A 15,451-nucleotide genomic window follows, 5' to 3' on the forward strand; every position below is an offset into this window, starting at 1 on the left:
AAACCCAGCCTAGTGGATGAGCGGAGCCTGTGCTCCATAGAGCCACGGGCACCGACTCCTCTCCCATCACCAGCACTATTCATGGTGGGAACATGGCGTCGTCTGGCGATCGGAGCAGAAGTCGCAGGAGCGGGCTCCGGTGGGGACGTGACAACATGTTATCATTCATGCTTCCCTCAATGAACCATAGCTCCCACAGCCAGCAGCACTTATGTAGCCCCAAACCATAAGCCTCCCACCACTATGCTTGACTGTAGGCAGGACACGCTTGTCCTTGTGCTCTTCACCTTTAGCAAACTGTTTATAGGCTTTCTTCTGCATCATCTTTAGAAGAATCTTCCTTCTGGGATTACAGACATGCAGATTTGATGCAGTGTACAGCGTGTCGTCTATGCACTGACAAGTTGACTCTGCACACCTGTAACCTCTGCAGCAAAGCTCGCAGCAATAATATGTCTATTTTGAAAAGACAACCTCTGGATCTGAAGCGGAGCATGTGCACTCAACTTTTTTGGTCGACCATGGCGAGGCTTGTTCTGAGTGGTACCTGTCTTGTTAAACCGCTGTATGGTCTTGGCCACCGTGCTGCAGCCCAGTTTCAGGGTATTTGCAATCTTCTTATAGCCTCGGCCATCCTTTTGTAGAGAAACAATTCTTTTTTTCAGATCCTCAGAGAATTCTTTGCCATGAGGATCCATGCTGAACTTCTAGTGACCAGTATGAGAGAGTGTGAGAGAGAGAACACCAAATGTAACACCCCTGCTCCCCATTATCACCTGAGACCTTGTAACACTAATGAGTCACATGACACCAGGGATGGAAAATGGCTAATTGGTTATAAATTGTCTATTTTCACTTAGGGTGTACTCACTTTTGTTGCCTTGGTTTTGACATTAATGGCTATGTGCCGAGTATAGTGGACACCAAATTTACACTGTTATACGAGCTGCACACTGACTACTGCCCATTGTATTACAGGGTCAGATCTTCAGTGTCATCCCATGAAAAGATATAATAAAATATTTACAAAAATGGGAGGGGTGTACTCACTTTTGTGATATACTGTATATATCGTATATACACATGCTCGTATTACGTTAAATCGGATTGTTTTGACAACAAAGTAACATGGCTGCACTGAAAAATGATCTGTATGTATTGTATTCCAGGAATTGTGATGCTTGATGCAATGATGCCAACCCCGGCTCCAATACGTAAGTAACCCAAACCTAAATCCAAATGCAAATGTATTTGAATATGTCTCACATGTCATTAAACAGCCCATGTACTGGATAACTAATAATCCGTGAAAATATTTCCAGTCTCATGGAGACCTGGATAAGTCACGTATATTCAATGATGGTATTACATCCAATATTTCACCGTAAGCAGTTAACAATATCCCAACCTTCCATCTGATTAAGAATAGTATCTAAAAAGTGATATTGCTATTTGTGCACTTGTCCTGAATCCTGATTTCAACGACAAAAAAAATATATACATATCCTATGTGTGGAAAATGGCATGGGATAATTGTTATCAATAAGGCATGTATTACTGTAGATGTCAATCACAAACCCAACGTAACATCTACAGCAGGGACATACATAGAAAAATGGGGTCCCATACAGTGGTATAACTAAAGTCCACTGGGCACTAAAATGTGGATCTTGGTCCTTATTTGCATGTTGGTCAGATGTGTGGGCCCCTTCAATGTTATAGTTCCTAGAAAGATACATGTTTTCACCTCTCATGTAATAATGTCTTTTGTTCTGGCCCCTTACTGTAATAATGTCCCCCATCATGAGCCCCTTCCTGTAAAATTGTCCTCAGTCCTAGTCTCTTCCTGTAATCAATTCATTCATCATAGGCCCCATCCTGGTATTTTGCCCTCGTCCCCTGTCCTTTTCTGTAATCAGGTCCCACATCATGATCCCCTTCCAGTATTAATTTCCTCCATCCTGTAAGAAATGCCCTCCAGCCTGGGGCCCTTCCTATAATAATCTGCCCATCTTAGGCTGCATCCTGTAAGAAATGTCCCCCATGGTGAGCGCCTTCTTATAATAATGTCCCCGACTTGGGTTGCATATTGAAATAAATATTTCCCATCTTGGGCCACTTCATATAATAAGGTCCCCATCCTGGGCATCTTGCTGTAATAATGTCCCCCATCCTGTGACCCTTCCTGTCACGGGGTCCTTCTCCCATATCACACAACATCAACAGAGCGTGAGATGAGTGACAATCAAAAGAACATTTATTCCAAGCAAATCAGAGAGTCCATAAAATAATCCGCCATACAGAGGGTAAAATAGTCCAGAAACATAGATATAGTCCAGTAAGTGATAAATGTCCAGGTCTCTCTGGGTAGCCGCAGCTGCTCCCAATGAGGATGAATCTTCCTGCTTCTCTTTTGAAGCTCTCAGACAGACTGAATAATCTCCCAGGAAACCAGAGAGTTTGGGTGGATTCCAGGCTCCCTCCCCCACACCTAGGGACAGAAGCACTGCAGGGGGTTATAACCATGCAGACAGGACAAATAATACATAGAATGGACAGAGCCCCACGCCTAAAATACAAACCTACACAAAATGATACACAACACACCATATTCCACCATCACACTTCCTATTATAATGTCACCACCTTTGGCCACATTCTGTAAGAAAAGTCCCTAATCCTGGGCCCCTTTCTATTATAATGTTCACTGTTCTGATGCTCTTTTCCAATACATTTTAAAAATAAACAATTCTTCTTGCCTTTCCCTGCTGCCACAACGTGCCGTGTCCTCCATAGGTAGTGGAGAGGCCAGCACCTGACTTCGGCATCCCAGCCATTGGCAGCACATACATCACTGCCATACACAGCCTGTTATGGGTTTGCTGATTTCAACTGTCAGCCTCTAATTGGCTAGCGGCTTGTATTACAGTTTAGGAACCCGATGGGTCTCGGCACCGCAAAACATTTAAGCTGAAATTATGTCCCTAATCCTGGGCCCCTTTCTCTTATAATGTTCACTGTTCTGCTGCTCTTTTCCAATACATTTTAAAAATAAACAATTCTTCTTGCCTTTCCCCGCTGCCACAATGTGCCGTGTCCTTCATAGCCAGTGGAGAGGCCAGCACCTGACTTCGGCACCCCAGCCATTGGCAGCACATAACATCACTGCCATACACAGCCTGTTATGGGTTTGCTGATATCAACTGTCAGCCTCTAATTGGCTAGCAGCTTGTATTACAGTTTAGGAACCCGATGGGTCTCCACACCGCAAAACACTTAAGCTGAATGTATGTCCTTAGACACACATTCAGCTGAAATAGGCATTAGTATCAGTAGGCAGGACTAGCAAAAGTCCTTATTGGGATGCCATTTCCCCCCAAAAATATTTGGCACAGTAAACAGAATTTACGTGCATAGGGGCAGTCAAAGAAATACATCTCACTATGCACTTGGACCAATGTTAGTCAATGAGGGAGAGCAGGCGGTCAGCTTTTTTCTCATCCAGATTCTGGATGAGAGAAATTCGCAGCATGCTGCAATTGTCTGCAACAGCCGTGTCACCCGCACCCATATAAGTCTATGGGTGCGAGGGAAACATTGGACTGTACTCGGATGACATCCAAGTGCAGTGTTATAATCACATCAGGTGACAATGGAAGAGGTAGGGAGATTAATTCCTTCCTCTCCTCTGCAGCTCCTGCCCCTTCCTCTGCAGCTGCAGGATCGGGTCACAGTCGCTTGACAGCACAGCGGGAGCCAAGGGTCATTAGCATATGGCACTTGCATCAGATGCCATACCATCATCTAAATCCAGTCTAAGATCATCTCTTCAGTCTTGCCACAAATAGTAAATTTCTCCGACAGCCCTTACGTAGTATGATGGCCTCCACAACTCCTCAACACAATGAAATGGCCCCATAGTTCCTCAACACAACATAGTGAATCCCACAGTCTCCCTTCCATTACACAAAATTATTCCCCCACAGTTCCTCTAGCACTATGATTGTCTCATTATTTGATGCTCCACACAGTGGGATGCCCCTACTATTCCTCAACTTCACCCAAAGTACTGACTGACCAAAAAATAAAAGTATTCACCTTTCTTATGAAAGAATAATGAACCTTACTATTCTCACCACTTAAACCATGCAGCGCACCATGTCTCATATATGTCCATACCAATACTGTCAATTTATACTGACCGTCACAGCTGGGGTCAGTGATTGGCTGTGGGGTCAGATATCAGAGTGTTTTTGGGTATAATAATACCAAATAATGCACCATAATGCACCAAAGAAAACAAGTGTATTTGGGAAAACAGGTGTCACACTATACAAAGGGCTAGTGAGACGTAGTGCAGCGTATTCCCCAATAGCTGGCAGCAGAGTAGTGAAGCAGAGTAACACTAAGGCAGCTGAAGTACAGCAGAAAAAATTCATCAAGCAGTTCACAGGCGAACCACCAGGGGGCAATAGAGTAGTTAAGCAGTCAGGGTCTAGTCGGGAAATCAAGTCACTGCAAAGGGAGGATAAAAATCAAGTCAGAAAACAGAACTGAGTTGGAAGCCGAGAGATCAGGTATGCAGAGGGAAACACAAACAAAAGACAGGAGTGGGAAGTCAGGGACCGGGACAGACAGACGAGCGGGGAAGGGTACAGGTCAGGGCACGGTAACAAGGAGTCAGATCAAACAGGGAATCTCACCAGAGCCAGTCACAGGCTGCAGAGCAAAACTATAACCAGCACTGGAATGCAGATTCAGAGACCATATATAGTGTCTCCTGAAACCAGAACGAGGATGATGGGAGTTAACCCCTGACATGATCAGGCCTGGGAAACTCTGGAGCGGGGAATACTGGTCCTGGATCATGACAACAGGAGCATATGGAGTGGGCATTTCCAAAACATAGCAGGATTTTAGAATTTTGGAACTGTTTGCTCCCGTCTTTACTTTGTGGACAATTACCTGCATTTTAACCACATTGTATAGTTTATTCATTTTCTATTTAGAAAAACTTTAGGATTTTACATTAGCCAGAATAATCCATTTATCACTCAGTGAAGGAGGCTGGAAATGTGCACTATGTATCTACCGTGCTTATGATATTGATTTATTATATCATTTTTTTGCGTCAATGCAGCACAATTCTCAAGTCACAGTGGACACGTTTGCAGTACATGGGGCAATTACCACTTCAAGACATTTGATGGCGACATCTACTACTTTCCCGGCACTTGCAATTACTTATTTGCTTCCCATTGCAAGAGCAACAACGAAGACTTCAACATTCAGATCCGTCCCAGTGTGGAATATGGCAACGCTGTGAAAACCCACATCACCGCGATTCTTGATGGAGTGGTGGTAGAAATCACAAATAAGTCTATTATGTTGGATGGACTCTTGTAAGTTTCTCTTTTACTACATTTACTGTTTATTGTCCCTATGAAATGGTTAATGATAACACTACTCTTGTAGGGTGACAGAGATCCCAACTGAGAGGTCTAGGGTTCGAGTTGACACATTAGGCAAAAATATCAAGATCACAGCATCCAATGATATTTCTCTGATATGGAATGAAGACGACAGTCTACTGGTAAATGAATATCTGTTTCTCTGTGCATTTCATATAGGATTTTCCACTAGAACACAGTACACAAATAAATATCAAAAAGGGTACACAAAACCATCCATTCCTCTCATAAGATCATGTTTGTCTACTCTCCTGGATTAAAAAAAGAGATATCTCTGGCCTTTATGTGCCGCCCCGGTAGATTTCAGATGTCACAGTGGTGGGTCAGAATGGCGATGTGACCGTACAGGCTGTTGTATTGGGGTGTAAAAATAATATTAGAAAGGTGGGAGAGAAAAATGATAAAATAAATAAACAAAGAGTTTGTGACATGAGTTGTGATGTTCGTCTTTGGTATGGCCGGGCACTGATGAAGGTCCCGAGGAGTTACATAGGTGGTGATGCACAGTGCCAGAGGGTTATTCCCTTGTCCCCCCAACTACGGCTGGTTCCTGGCAGAGAATAATCAGCCAAAGACAGGACAGGGAGCTTTTATCTTTTACTGAAGCACTGCAGAAAACAGCCCTGAACCTTTCATACAGAATATACTAGGATAGCGGTCTGACTTGCCCCAATGAGAGTTTAGTTTCTCTGCTATGTGGTGGTAGTGTATTCCTCCTGCCGCTACTTCCCTACCTTTGAATAGGTGTCTTAAACTCTTAGGATTTTCAAGACAAGAAAACGTTTTAATCCTTTCTAGCGAGCAGGTGACTTGAATCTTGAGGGAAAACTCACTGTTTCTTTTAGAAGTTTCCAGATTCAATCACAGTGCTTAGCTCCTGGGAAAATTTACTGCTCTTTATGAAAAGGAGAGGCAAACTGAGAGGCAGTCTCTCAGTTTGCCACTGACCTTGAAAGTACTGGTGGCCTAGGGGCTGAAACCCTGCCAATTTGTAGCTTGCCCCTCCAGAGGTTTCAACAGTTATCTCAGGACAGGACCGTCTCCATATTACACTCCGCACTTCACCTCATACTAACTTCAACTGCAGGTGTGCTGCAGGTAGTCCAGAATATTCATGAGCTCTGTATATCGGCTAGATCTGTAGTATAGAAAACACTGATTTTATTACAGTGACACATTACTGAAATCAGGGTCTCTGTCTCTACATTATGCTGGTCTCAGATAGGGTAGAAAAAAAACTGGTGGCGGATTCCCTTTAACCAAATAATGTATTATTTTATGTTTTAGCTGTCAGAGGAGCAGATATGTCCCCATGGTATGCTGCACGTACCTAAAACAGCATAGTATAAAGACAGATCTCTAAATTGTGCAGACTGTTAAATGGTTATCTGGGGTTTTGAGTTTTTTTTGGCTCTGTGGCTAAGGACCTCCTGCCAGGTAGTGGCTAACTATCTGCCATTTCTGCTCTGCACCAATGTGTTCCAACTCAGATGACACTTCTCTGGCTTGATTTGACCTCATGTCAGAAAGAGCAGCTTCTTCTCTTCTGCTCTGCTTTGTCAGTTGAGCGACACTGCCGACATCATGCTGATAGACAGTCCTCTCTTCTCCGGTTGGTCAGTGGAGAGATAGTTGTCAATCATAATGATATCGGCAGTGACACCCCATCAACAGAGCAAGGTAGAAAAGAAGGCATTGCTCTGTTAATATTACATATCAGAAGCAGAGCAGAGTAGAAGAGAAGGCATTTCTCTGTTGATATTACATATCAGAAGCAGAGCAGAGTAGAAGAAAAGGCATTGCTCTGTTGATATTACATATCAGAAGCAGAGCAGAGTGAAAGAGAAGGCATTGCGCTGTTGATATAACATATCAGAAGCAGAGCAGAGTAGAACAGAAGGTATTTCTCTGTTGATATTACATATCAGAAGCAGAGCAGAGTAGAAGAGAAGGCATTGCTCTGTTGATATTACATACCAGAAGCAGAGCAGAGTAGAAGAGAAGGCATTGCTCTGTTGATATTACATACCAGAAGCTGACCAGAGTAGAAGAGAAGGCATTGCTCTGTTGATATTACATACCAGAAGCTGACCAGAGTAGAAGAGAAGGCATTGCTCTGTTGATATTACATACCAGAAGCTGACCAGAGTAGAAGAGAAGGCATTGCTCTGTTGATATTACATACCAGAAGCTGACCAGAGTAGAAGAGAAGGCATTGCTCTGTTGATATTACATATCAGAAGCAGAGCAGAGTAGAAGAGAAGGCATTGCTCTGTTGATATTACATATCAGAAGCAGAGCAGAGTAGAAGAGAAGGCATTGCTCTGTTGATATTACATACCAGAAGCTGACCAGAGTAGAAGAGAAGGCATTGCTCTGTTGATATTACATACCAGAAGCAGAGCAGAGTAGAAGAGAAGGCATTGCTCTGTTGATATTACATACCAGAAGCAGAGCAGAGTAGAAGAGAAGGCATTGCTCTGTTGATATTACATACCAGAAGCAGAGCAGAGTAGAAGAGAAGGCATTGCTCTGTTGATATTACATACCAGAAGCAGAGCAGAGTAGAAGAGAAGGCATTGCTCTGTTGATATTACATATAAGAAGCAGAGCAGAGTAGAAGAGAAGGCATTGCTCTGTTGATATTACATATCAGAAGCAGAGCAGAGTAGAAGAGAAGGCATTGCTCTGTTGATATTACATACCAGAAGCTGACCAGAGTAGAAGAGAAGGCATTGCTCTGTTGATATTACATATCAGAAGCAGAGCAGAGTAGAAGAGAAGGCATTGCTCTGTTGATATTACATACCAGAAGCTGACCAGAGTAGAAGAGAAGGCATTGCTCTGTTGATATTACATACCAGAAGCAGAGCAGAGTAGAAGAGAAGGCATTGCTCTGTTGATATTACATACCAGAAGCAGAGCAGAGTAGAAGAGAAGGCATTGCTCTGTTGATATTACATACCAGAAGCAGAGCAGAGTAGAAGAGAAGGCATTGCTCTGTTGATATTACATACCAGAAGCAGAGCAGAGTAGAAGAGAAGGCATTGCTCTGTTGATATTACATATAAGAAGCAGAGCAGAGTAGAAGAGAAGGCATTGCTCTGTTGATATTACATATCAGAAGCAGAGCAGAGTAGAAGAGAAGGCATTGCTCTGTTGATATTACATACCAGAAGCTGACCAGAGTAGAAGAGAAGGCATTGCTCTGTTGATATTACATATCAGAAGCAGAGCAGAGTAGAAGAGAAGGCATTGCTCTGTTGATATTACATACCAGAAGCTGACCAGAGTAGAAGAGAAGGCATTGCTCTGTTGATATTACATATCAGAAGCAGAGCAGAGTAGAAGAGAAGGCATTGCTCTGTTGATATTACATATCAGAAGCAGAGCAGAGTAGAAGAGAAGGCATTGCTCTGTTGATATTACATACCAGAAGCTGACCAGAGTAGAAGAGAAGGCATTGCTCTGTTGATATTACATACCAGAAGCAGAGCAGAGTAGAAGAGAAGGCATTGCTCTGTTGATATTACATACCAGAAGCAGAGCAGAGTAGAAGAGAAGGCATTGCTCTGTTGATATTACATACCAGAAGCAGAGCAGAGTAGAAGAGAAGGCATTGCTCTGTTGATATTACATACCAGAAGCAGAGCAGAGTAGAAGAGAAGGCATTGCTCTGTTGATATTACATATAAGAAGCAGAGCAGAGTAGAAGAGAAGGCATTGCTCTGTTGATATTACATACCAGAAGCAGAGCAGAGTAGAAGAGAAGGCATTGCTCTGTTGATATTACATACCAGAAGCAGAGCAGAGTAGAAGAGAAGGCATTGCTCTGTTGATATTACATACCAGAAGCAGAGCAGAGTAGAAGAGAAGGCATTGCTCTGTTGATATTACATACCAGAAGCAGAGCAGAGTAGAAGAGAAGGCATTGCTCTGTTGATATTACATACCAGAAGCAGAGCAGAGTAGAAGAGAAGGCATTGCTCTGTTGATATTACATACCAGAAGCAGAGCAGAGTAGAAGAGAAGGCATTGCTCTGTTGATATTACATACCAGAAGCAGAGCAGAGTAGAAGAGAAGGCATTGCTCTGTTGATATTACATATAAGAAGCAGAGCAGAGTAGAAGAGAAGGCATTGCTCTATTGATATTACATATCAGAAGCTGAAGAATCACCAGAAGTGGTCCTTGACCACTCAGAGCTGGAAGATATCAGCCCAGGGCAGAACAGGCAGGTAATTAGCAACTAGTAGACTGTATTTCCTTAGATTCATATCCAAACATACTCCAAAGTTCTGGAAAACCCCTTTAATTACTGAATTACATGAGGAGGGCTGAGGAAATAACCAAGAAAATAACGTAAATAATATAATAAAATAAAGAGTAACTGACATTGATCAAACGACTGACATGAATGCTAACAATATAGACCATGGATGGAGCTAATCTACTAGAGAAAGAGCCCCTGTTGCGTAACTGCTCTTTATATTGGCACAAAGTTGACAGTACAAAGCTGAGGACTTGATCTTAGAAAGTCTAAAAATGGTTGTCTTCATTAGATGTTAAAAAAAATCCAGAAGTAATCATGTGTATTGGGGTGTAGTAGTGGGTCACTATTTGAGGCTTTTGTATTCTTTTGTAATCCTGTCCAGAATATATTTTACTAGTTTTCAGTCATAATTTGATAAAATGTATGTCCCCTAATTTTAAAGCCATAAATTGACTAGGCTTTTATCCTTTAGCTCAAACTGAACCGTGACAAATATGCGAACCAAACTTGTGGGCTGTGTGGTGATTTTAGTGGTGTTCGTGGCTTTGCTTTAGATGGTAAGTACTAAGAACCCATTTTATTGTTCAGTATTACTTTTTGCATGTACAGTTAAAATAATGTATCAACAGATGAGAATGGAGGGAGAGACATAAAAGCTCAGACTCTGATGCCAGAGCAATTTAAGTAATCCATCCTTAAAGAGGTTTTCCACTACTAATGTGATCTCCTTTCTTTTATCCTAACTCTTCATAACTAACATTTTCCTAATATACTTCTGCTATCTACTCTGCTCCTGTAAGCTTATATCTAAGAGACTTGTAAATACTTTTATTGTTGTTGTAGCTTTGATCCTTCCTACTACATACTGGAATTGGACCAGCTGAACAGGGCACATCACTGGTGGGGGCAGGGCTGCCTCTCTGCGACATGCATGCCCAGATCACACTTTACTCTCCTCTCAGCCCCCACCAATGATGTGCCCTGCTTAGTTGGTCCAATTCCAGTCTTCAGTTGGAAGAATCAAAGCTACAACAATAAAAATATTTACAAGCCTCTTAGATATAGGCTTACAGGAACAGAGTAGACACCAGACGTATATTAGGAATGTGTTAGTTAGGAACAGTTAGGCTAAAAGAAAGTTGGTCACATTAGTAGTTGAAAACCTCGTTAAGCTTTATGCACATGCAAAGCAATGTACATTCAGTCTGTATGGCCAAACACAAGGTCCATATGTTTCAATAATATGGACACATAGGCTCTGCATGCGCCACCTCTGTATTCTCCTCTAGAAACAATATAATTAGGCGATAAATTAAATTTATAAACTTCTATGTATCTCTATAAATATTTGAGGCATGTCAATGTATTTTATATTACTTTTCAGATTATTTTTTCTAACAATTGGAGACTTCTTAACTTACCACCACATTGTTCTAATTCTGACAGGAATGCAATAAATGGTAATGCAAAGTGTAGTACCAAAAAAATCCTAAATAATTCACGCTGCACATTGTTTTCTCAGGGGAACAAATCACTTCAGAACAATTTGGAAATATGCAAAAAAGGAATGGTCCAACTGAAGAATGTCTAGATGTGATCGCTTCATCTTCGAATGATTGCAAGGATAAGGTAATCTGCTTTATTCACATCACCGGGCAAATTCTCACGCCTGTGCAGATAAGTCACTGGTTCGGCGCACTTATGTTATCGATTCTGCCCGAAACAGGGCTGAGCGAAGTGCCCAGCGCAAGCTGGGAATATGGAGATTTTGCCAGCCTATGTGGATGGCGTCTGAGGTGTCATCCACATCAATCAGCACCGGAAGAGGGCTAAAGGAGGGACGGGAGGCGCACATTAGGACGTTCATCGGACCAGACAATTTACATACAGGGCGGGAGATTTTAAAAGGGTATTTTTGGGGTCTACGGGTTGGGTCAGGGAGTAATGTGCACCTTCATGGGATGCAGCACAGGTGGTGCTTAAGGTGCAAGTTTTAGTTTAGAAATTAGAAGACCAAAATCTGGTGACCGGTTTCCTTTAATTCTTTCAAAGTTGGTCCTGTCTTTTTGAATCTACGTGTGTGCCAATAGCAAAGCCAGTCATCCATTGCAACACATTGTAACACATACAATGTAAGATGATGATGTTATACAATTAAAAAACAATGTTACCGACCTGACCGCTCCATAAGATTTTAGATACTTTCACCCCTGGCCACTGCAAATCTGTTTTCAAGCCACATCCCTCCTGCTATCTCTAAGGCTACGTTCACATATCTATACGACATGTCGTAGTGCTAGCCATTTCGCGGACACCACACTGACCTGTTCCCAATATGTAGGTTAACATTATTTAAAAACGGCTCTGATCTATGAACTCGGAGCACGTCTTATTCTCATCCAATTTGCAAATTAGACTCAGCCATTAAACTCTAGGGACACGTAACAATCTCAGTTGCAAAGGTTGAGACTGGGCCCGGAGGTGTTGGGGGCCCGCCGACCTCAGTGCCTATATCAGCCCAAGAGAAGCATATAAGGTTAGACTCCCATCAAAGGGGTACGCCTTACCATGGCTGATGGGCTTTTATGAATTGGCCAATTTGTGTATTAAAAACCTTTTCATATTATAGCATTTCAGAATGCAGTTGTTTATCTTGATTATATTTAACTGTTTCTGTGAAAGGATATCCAATATTCTACCTCTCTATCCCTTTCTGTATCTCGATAACACCAGCAAGCAGGACCAAAACAAGTCATGGAAGTCCTCTGTGGCTCTGATTGAAGTATCACTGGAGCTAGTTAAAACTACTACCGCTACAACCGGTATACAGTGTGCACACCCATATCCTGTCCACCACCATTAACTTGAGAACGTCGGCAGCTATAGGCATAGAAGTGGTGTCTAGGTATAGTAAAGTAGCCATGCGCTACGCAATGAAACCTCCTATAGCGCCACCTGGTGGAAAACAACAGAGTTAGCATTTTTATCTTGAAAACGGAACGAGATAGAGAAAAAAGTGAATTGACAAATTGTAGGGCATCATCAATTCAATATGACTCGACACCTTGCATACAGAAATGCAATGATATGAAACCCATGATCCCCCCAAAACACTGAATGCTGGTCACGCATATGGCTATCATTTTATGTTGATGCTCAAAGTGTCCACCGTCAGCTGCAATGCACATCTGGACTCTGCACAGCATACTGTATCTTGCTGCACGTTGTGCAATATGGTAGGTGACACGTTTGCACAAGCATCTGTAATACGTCGTTGTAGGTCCTGCAATGTTGGTGGAGGGGTCGCATACACCTGCTGTTTGATGTGACCTCACAGAAAGAAGTCCAATGGCGTCAGGTCAGGTGAGCGTGGAGGCCACTCCACACAGCCACCATACCCAATGACTTGTAGGAACGTCTCCATAAGGTATTGCTTCACATCCGCAGCCTTGTGAGTTTTACATGTTCTAATCATAGCATTTCTGTATGCAAGGTGTCGATTCGTATTGAATTGATGATGCCCTACAACTTTGTAATTCCCTTTTTTTCTCTATCCGGTTCCGTTTTCGAGTTAAAAATGCTAACTCCGTTGTTTTCCACCAGGTGGCGCTATAGGTGGTTTCATTGCGTAGCGCATTGCTACTTTACTATACCTAGACACCACTTCTATGTCTATAACAGCCATCGTTCTCAAGTTAATGGCGGTGGACAGGATATGGGTGGACACACTGTAGATATAATTAAAGGGAATCTGTCGGCAGGACTTCATACCCCAAACTATAAGTGTATGAAGTTCTTTCAAAGACAAATCCAGTAATACCTTTATTCTATACCCTACAACACCTCCTCCTACTTGACTGGGCGAGGAATAGAGCTGGAGTGACAGAGGCTTCAGATCTATAATAACTCTTCAGACTTGTCTTTAAATGAGCTACATGCACATAAATAGTTTATGGTGAGAAGTTATGCTGACAGATTCACTTTAAAGGGGTTATTAGGACTAAAATGTCTGCAGTCACTCTATGTGACTGCAGACTTGTGAATCCACATATTGCGCACACTGTGCACCATGAGGATTCTCCAAAGTCAGAGCTGGAAATGGCAGTCAAGTATGCGATATGCACACTCCTGGCTGGAATTAGAATAGATGGGCGAGGCCTCACTTAATGGAAGTGTATTGTATCCTGGCCGGGAGTATGCACATTGCATACATGAGACCATATAACCGCTTTTAATCAACTTTGACACAGTAGAATCCCCACAGTGCACAGTGTACGCGATGTGAAGAATCACAAGTCTGCAGTCACATAGAGGAACTGCAGACTTGTCATTTTAGACTGGACAACCCCTTTAAGATGCATAATAGATTATTATGATGCTAACATGCTAAATATTATTGGTAACCCTAAATGAACTTTGCACTATTAACATATGTGTCTTTGTTGCAGGATGAAATATGTAAGAGTACTCTGACTTCTACAGCCTTCTCCGATTGTAACGCGATACTAGAACCTATGGACTATATAGATGCTTGTGTGCAGGATCTGTGTCACTGCAGCGCTGAGAACAATATGCTTTGCCTATGCAGTGTATTTGCTGAATATTCACGCCAGTGCACCCACTCTGGTGGAGTACCCGGAAATTGGAGAACCCCAGAAATGTGCCGTAAGTGTAAAGAAGCATAAAATAAATAAAAAGCAATAGAAATACATGACAAAGGCATAAAGACTTCAACCACAAATGACTCATTTACACAGATATCTTATGAATGTACTATTCTCTGATCATACTTCTTTTAGCTATTTTCCATTAGGATTTCTTTGCTTTTTGATGACCCGAATAGTGGTATTTAAAGTCAATAAAGTTTCAAGCCAGTAAATTGTATCCTGTGAAAAGACTCCTTATACGTATGGATCTGTTCACAAATTTGAGGAGTCACTGTCCCGTTTCATAGGTTTATTACATCAAACTCCACCAATTTTTAATGACTTGCCAGTTTTGGACAATCCGCTTTTTTAGAAGGATACTCTGATATTAGGTCCTTCTTCTGGAATCCACAATAAATCATGAATTCTTGCTGTAAGGATTCAGTTTTTCTACAACACCATCTTAAAGTCCAAAGAAGAGAGGAGTTGGAATCCAGCACAATTTCTTAATTCTTTATTTCATAGCTTTTTAAAAAGGGTGATACCATCACGACATAAAATACCAGACGCGTTTCGCACAATTAGACTGTTCCTAATCATAGGGTTACATAAAATCACAATGATTGTATTTATACAGTACAGACCAAAAGTTTGGACGCACCTTCTCATCTCTAGAACAACTATTAAGAAGAAACTTTGTGCAGCAGGCCTTCATGGTGAAATAGCTGCTAGGAAACCACTGCTAAGGACAGGCAACAAGCAGAAGAGACTTGTTTGGGCTAAAGAACACAAGGAATGGACATTAGACCAGTAGAAATCTGTGCTTTGGTCTGATGACTCCAAATTTGAAATCTTTGGATCCAACCACCGTGACTTTGTTGAAAATGTGAACGGATGGACTCTACATGCCTGGTTCCCACCGTGAAGCATGTGTCGCGGGCGGGGAGGACGCCACTGCGCTGCGCTCGCTAACGCTCGGGTCCGGCGCTGCTGTGGCTGCTGCTCGGTGGCTCGAGCGGTGGGCCGGATCCGGGGACTCGAGCGGCGCTCCTCGCCCGTGA

At 42.4% G+C, this 15,451-nt stretch overlaps 1 protein-coding gene across 1 annotated transcript in view; it reads left to right on the plus strand.

Moving 5' to 3' along the window:
• Nucleotides 1-1,144: 1,144 nt before the first annotated feature.
• The window catches only part of LOC142254347 (uncharacterized), a 172,968-nt gene continuing 158,661 nt past the window's right edge, over nucleotides 1,145-15,451 (plus strand). Inside the window, exons 1-6 of the mRNA XM_075325393.1 lie at nucleotides 1,145-1,214; nucleotides 5,141-5,402; nucleotides 5,476-5,593; nucleotides 10,217-10,301; nucleotides 11,267-11,373; nucleotides 14,193-14,409. Coding sequence (XP_075181508.1) covers nucleotides 1,145-1,214; nucleotides 5,141-5,402; nucleotides 5,476-5,593; nucleotides 10,217-10,301; nucleotides 11,267-11,373; nucleotides 14,193-14,409 — 859 coding nt within the window. The remainder of the gene's footprint in view (nucleotides 1,215-5,140; nucleotides 5,403-5,475; nucleotides 5,594-10,216; nucleotides 10,302-11,266; nucleotides 11,374-14,192; nucleotides 14,410-15,451) is intronic.

This window comes from Anomaloglossus baeobatrachus, chromosome 10, assembly GCF_048569485.1.
Source record: "Anomaloglossus baeobatrachus isolate aAnoBae1 chromosome 10, aAnoBae1.hap1, whole genome shotgun sequence".
In the NCBI taxonomy this organism is placed as follows: Eukaryota; Metazoa; Chordata; class Amphibia; order Anura; family Aromobatidae; genus Anomaloglossus; species Anomaloglossus baeobatrachus.